General features: G+C 56.2%; 1 protein-coding gene across 1 annotated transcript; it reads right to left on the bottom strand.

Moving 5' to 3' along the window:
• Positions 1 to 744: 744 nt before the first annotated feature.
• LOC146753832 (uncharacterized) lies at positions 745 to 5,017 on the bottom strand. The gene is made up of 10 exons (XM_085528660.1): positions 4,831 to 5,017; positions 4,325 to 4,581; positions 3,906 to 3,976; positions 3,435 to 3,502; positions 3,201 to 3,312; positions 2,703 to 2,826; positions 2,303 to 2,449; positions 1,911 to 2,053; positions 1,613 to 1,738; positions 745 to 1,503 (listed from the first exon to the last, which is right to left on the bottom strand). Exons 1-10 carry the CDS (start codon positions 4,976 to 4,978, stop codon positions 1,383 to 1,385), a joined length of 1,317 nt encoding a protein of 438 aa, XP_085384786.1. The 5' UTR covers positions 4,979 to 5,017; the 3' UTR covers positions 745 to 1,382.
• Between the last annotated feature and the right edge of the window lie 463 nt (positions 5,018 to 5,480).

The following is a 5,480-nucleotide window of genomic DNA, read 5'->3' as shown; positions in this document are numbered from 1 at the left end:
GTTTAGGGAAGAGAGAAGGACAGGAGAAAAAGAGTACCTTTATCACAGCTTTCATTGCGCCACCGACTCAACACACAGTCGCAGTCGGCACCTGGCGATATCGTCCCAAACGGAGGGGAATGGCCACTTCCCCCCCAAACCCGGGCTTCTGCCACTCCGCAACGAAAAGGGAAAGGGGGTGTCGCTCCGCAGCAGGAACAAGGTGGCAGGGCAGCCACACCTGGGACGTCGAGGGTCACCACTTGTTACACGGTGCCGTGCGTCCTGTTCGTGCCCGGGTATCCATGGCTGGACCAGATGCCAACACAACAAGGGAGTGCGTGGCAAAAGGCATTTTATTTTAACAAACAGACCCACCCATCATGAATATTAACTAAGGAGGAGGGACCTGTCCCGTCACATCCCGTGACCCCCCCTACCGCCTAATACACCACAATCCACTGAACAGTCCATGCTTGAAATCCATCTCTCTCCAATTGAGAGAGAAGGAGATGCTGCGGGACCGTGCCAAAGGCATCGCACAAGTCCAGGCAGATGACATCAGGTGGCCCTCCTTGGACCACCAGTGCCGTCACTCCCCTCGTAGAAGGCCACCAGATGGGTCAGGCATGATCAGCTCTTGGTGAAGCCATGCTGGCTGTCCTGGAGCACCTCTTCATCTCACTTGTGTCCAGGAGCATCCACTTCCAGGAGGGCCTTTCAGATGCTCTCTTGGAGAGCGTGGGCCTACCGAGCCTTGTGGACAGCTCTCATTGCTGCCCCAGTTTCTCTCTAAAAGCACAGCTTGAGCTTCCTGACGTTAGGTTGTGGGGACAGACACAACACCAGCACACTGATAGATTGGAAATAATGCCAATTCTCTTTATTTATATTGGGATTACTGCGTCCAGGTCTAGGGCCCCAGTACAAGAAAGACGCAGAGCTCATGGATGGAATACAGAGGAGGCCACTAAGATGGTGGGCGGGCTGGAGCACCTCTCCTTTGATGGAAGGTGGAGGGAACTGGGGCTTGTTTACTTTTGAAAGGAGAAGGCTCCGGGGAGACCTAATTGTGGCCTTCCAGTTCTTGAAGGGAGGATATAAACTGGACAGGGAATGGCAGTAAATGAGGGTGGGTGTTTAGTGATAGGACAAGGGGGTCTGGGCTTACACTGTGAAATGGGGGTTGAATTTAGTTAGATATTAGTTCTTCACAGGGAGGATGGTGATACGCTGGAAAAGTCTACCAAGAGGTGGTAGATGCCCCAGCGCTGGAGGCATTCAAGGCAGGTTGGATGTGGCTCTGGGCAGCCTGGTGTGGTGACCCTGCACATAGCAGGGGGGTTGAAACTGGATGATCTGCAAGGTCCTTTTCTACCCAGGCCATTCTATGAGCGTTTGCTTTATGGTTTTCCATTTAGAGGTGGAAGGCTGGACATCTTCCCAGCCCCCGTGCCAGGAACTCCACTGTGGTCATCACTGTTGCCAGCACCTTCCCCTCTGGAGTGGCGCAAGCATCGAGCACTGGGGAGGTGAAAAGAACAGTGCACAGAGCGTTAGGGGCTGAGTGCAGGGAAGTAGTGCAGGCCGGGCTCCAGCCCGACTCTCAGGATCTGCTGCCTATGGAGCTTACCAGGGGAGCTGCCGCTTCAGCTCCAGTTTCTTACGGTTTCTTTCTGCTCTGCCGGCAAAAGACTCTTGTCGATGGATGTGCGGCTCCAACTTTTGCAGCACCTGAGCCGCTCGTGGGGGAAGGAGGCTGCAACAGGAGGAGAAAGTCATCCCTCTGCCTCTCCCCTCTCCCTGCCCCGCACCCCCGTGCTACCCTGGGTCCCAGCCTTGCACCCCGCCAGCAGTTTTTGGCCTGGGCTGTGCCTGTCCCCAAGCTAAAGCATTGTCACAGGCGGCCAACAGAGTCCGCACACACTTACTTAGCATGCAGTACCAGCTTGGTCGATGCTCCCAATCTATCTCCTGGCACAGCTTCCACATCCTTCCTCCACCTATTCCTCACTTGTTGTCCCTTGGGCTGGGCTGGAGGATGCGGAACATGCATGCTTACCCTGGCAAAGCGCTGCAAAGAGGAGACAGTGTCAGCACACTGGCTGGGAGCACAGGGCTGTTTGCCAGAGCCCCTCTGTCAAGGGCCCTGACGCAGGCCCTGGCAAGCAGAAGATTCAGCCCTGCCAGACCACGGGCTCTCCTCCCAGGGAGGAGCAGGCCAGCCCCTGCCGTGCCAGTTGGTGCCCCTGAGCCCTGCTGAGCTCGCACCCTGGCCCAGAGGATGGCAGCTGCTGTCAACAGGGTCGATCCCTGATGGTACCTGCTGCGTGTGCTGGTCCTTCTCAGCACTCCACACATCGCAAGCCGCCCTTTTTGCCCGTTCCTTCTCTATTTCATTCCGGTACATGGGCCTCAATCTCCTCATGCTGTCTTCTGTAATCCGTGATGCAGACGCTTCCCGGAGCTCCTGCAGAAACACGGCAGCATACAGGATCAGCCTCAGCCCCTGGGGCCTTCCTTCAGCTCCACGCCCCTGCTCCTCGCCTCTGCCAGTGGAAGCGCTCCAGGCCAGGCTGGGCTTACAGCTACCCGGTCTAGAGACAGGTGTCCCTGCCTGCAGCAGGGGATTGCAACTCGCTGATCTGAACTGTCCCTTCCAAGCCCAGCTTTTCTATGGCTCTATGATTCTATCATTTGTGCAGTCTCAAGCAGCACAGTACCTGCAGCACTCTTTTATTGTCGTCAGTCGCAGGGAGCGCATCGCGAGTCTGGGCAGCAGTCAACGCTTCCTTCTGCCCTGCTTTCTTTGTCCCGCGGGAGCTGCCTGCACATGGTGGGAGCACGCTGCAAACAGACACAAGAGGAGTCTGCATGAGACCAGGGCACCTTGGTCTCCCCCCAGTCTCCCACAGCCATAAAGATGGGCTCTGGTGCAATGTGGAGAGACCCCAGAAGGGAGAAGAGCTTCTGCCATCAACAGGGATCACTGTTCAGATCCCGCAGGGACCAGGGACCATCTGGGACCAGGGTGGGACATGAAGCTGGTGTGCCTGCCTCTGGCAATCATGCTGCACGCTTGCCATCCCTGGAGAGAACGGCTCTCCCTGGGACACACGTGTGTCAGAAGCCTTTCTGTGTGCCCCAAGCTGGCATGTTTAAAGGAGAGGCCGCTCCCCCACGAGCGCACGCGTCTCCTTCTTTTCGCCCAAGGCTCTCACCTGGCAGAAGGCTTCTTGGCCACATCTTGCTGCCTTGAGTCTGACTCGAAGAACAACAGCATGGGTGGGAGAACTGACTTCTGCCTCCTCAGCAGCCTGCCGTCAGGGCCCACTACAACCAAAAAAGGAAGAACCTTTTCAGAGCAGCCCCACGGGCACAGCATGAGAACCACAATGCAGTCACCATGCATGGGACAGCGTCCGTCTCCTTGCAGCTGGGACCCGTTCCCTCACCTCTACTCATCTTCCGCGCTCCATAAGCAGCAGCCTCTTCTCTGCTCATTTTCACGGTCAGTTGAAACCTGGAAACAAAGAATGACAGCCCTTGAAGAAAGACGGCCTGCTACCCCCCGCAGCTGGTCGGTGGTATTTATCTATGGGTTGAGCAAAGCCTGGCACCCTTTTCCTTCCTGGCCGTGCCAGACCAGCACACGTAGCTCAATTTCCTCTCCACGTGCAGTCCGTTCTCTCTAATGGGAATCGGGACAGGTTGGGCACCAGGAATGCGGCCATGAATCCCCATCACTCCGGGAGAAGACACAAACAGCCAAAAGGCAGCAGGAGTGAAGCGGGAGCCACACTTGCCAGGATTTCTCCCCGACTGGCTGCTCAGCACGGAGACCCAGCACGGCACGTTCCAAAGGAGGAGTTGGGAAGAAAGCCTGTCTCCTGGCCGGCCAAGTGCTGCAGAGGAAATGCACTCACCTCGGGAACATGTGGATCCCATCAGCGATGGTCTCTGGCCCCACGTCAGCGTAGTGTTTTGGCCAAGTTCTCTGCAAAGGGACACAGACCTGCTGGAGGCTTGCCAAGGCCATTTTGTCATGGCTTTTGCTGACAGGAAGCAAGCCTGGCTCCCATACCAAGAGAGAAAGCTGCTCAACGCCAAAGCCCCTTCCATGAACATCAGAGCTTTGTTCTGCTCTGAAGGAGCTGGATGGCAAAATACTGGGGCCATGCAAGAGCACTGCCAGGCTTTCTGCAGGGGCAGAGATCCAGGAAATCTCTTTCCCAGTGGAGAAAGCCGCGGGGGCAAGCATGGGGAAATGCCTTTGACTGGCCAGCCACAGCCAGGCTGGCCATTTGTGAGCTGATGGTGCACCCTCGAAACCTCCTCAACTTACACTGTGGAGCATTGCAATTATGCTGGATTTGCTCTCCAGCGTTTCGATGCAGCTGTGGAAAAACCTCATGCAGAGGAAGTTGTCCCGGCATGTCATGACACCAATGTTTTTGAAGAAGAAGGAGACGTCAGCCTTGCTCTTCAGGAGGTGCCAATACAAGAGAACGGTCTCCTGTACGCAGCGCTTCACCCTGTGCATTGAGATGCCGATGGCGCCCCCGAGCTGCCGATAGTTGAGCGGCTCAATCTTGACATCATCTGCAAGGAGAAGGAAGATCCTCACTGCCACAGCAAGCCACATTCCCATGCAACATTCATCACCAAAGCCCAGAGGAAAGGTCCTTCGGAGAAACAGCTCTCGGGCTGTGGTTCCTGTTGGAGGAACTCACGCTGCACCCCGAGCTTTGCAGACAATTCTCAGCTGCTCCCAGCCATTTCCAAAGAGCAGGGAGAGCACACCTGGCTGGATACGGTCAGGGAGGGGGACGATGGCTGCTGCCTTCTCACCAGGGATGATGTCGTTGGGGGACTGGAGCTCCTTCAGCCATATCACCCCAATGTCCAACTCGAAGACGGGTCTTCTAACTGGAACCGCCAGTTCTTTGCTGTGGAACTCCTCTTGGACCGCAGCAAAGATCCCGAGTCCTGGAACCATGACTCCCTGCACGGGGAAACAACAGCAAGGCTGACGAGCATGCACTTTATGGGCAGAAAAAGCCATGAACATCAAGAGCATGGGGTCACTGCTCTCCGCCCTTCCTGATCCCAAAGGGTAGGGGGGTGAGATGCAGATCTCTGGAAAGCCTTGGAAAACTCTGTGATCCCTGTGATACAATCAGCTCCGCTCAGTATTTCCCAGCATCTCCTGGCTAGAGAAGAGCCCGGGAATTTACAGCTCAGGGGTTAAGCCTGGGACCCGTTCCCAAGGGCCAGAAAAAAACATAACCCATTTCTCCATTTGCTCTCCCAGTTCTGACCACAGGGCAGAGTGAAGCCCCCGTGTATGCCAAAAAGTTGCTCAGGGCAGCTCTGGCCTTGGGTTTCCCTCCCAGTTGGCCAACAAGCTGCTCTGGGCCCCTACTTGGGCTCCGTGTGCTGCTGCAGTGCTCAGGGAGGGATTGGTCTGCTGGGCCCACACTGTGGGAAGGACTGAACCC

Source organism: Coturnix japonica, chromosome Z (assembly GCF_054131305.1).
Source record: "Coturnix japonica strain WE chromosome Z, WE-NBRP24, whole genome shotgun sequence".
Lineage (NCBI taxonomy): Eukaryota > Metazoa > Chordata > Aves > Galliformes > Phasianidae > Coturnix > Coturnix japonica.
The sequence above is the reverse complement of the archived record's forward strand: the minus strand, read 5'-3'. Positions and strand labels throughout refer to the sequence as shown.

Coding starts and splice junctions, on each gene's coding strand:
- LOC146753832 (XM_085528660.1), bottom strand. CDS start 4,978: ATGGTTCCAGGACTCGGGATCTTTGCTGCGGTCCAAGAGGAGTTCCAC. Junction 3,977..4,324: donor TAATTGCAATGCTCCACAGT/GTAAGTTGAGGA, acceptor GTCCCTTTGCAG/AGAACTTGGCCAAAACACTA. Junction 2,827..3,200: donor GCCAAGAAGCCTTCTGCCAG/GTGAGAGCCTTG, acceptor GTCTGTTTGCAG/CGTGCTCCCACCATGTGCAG.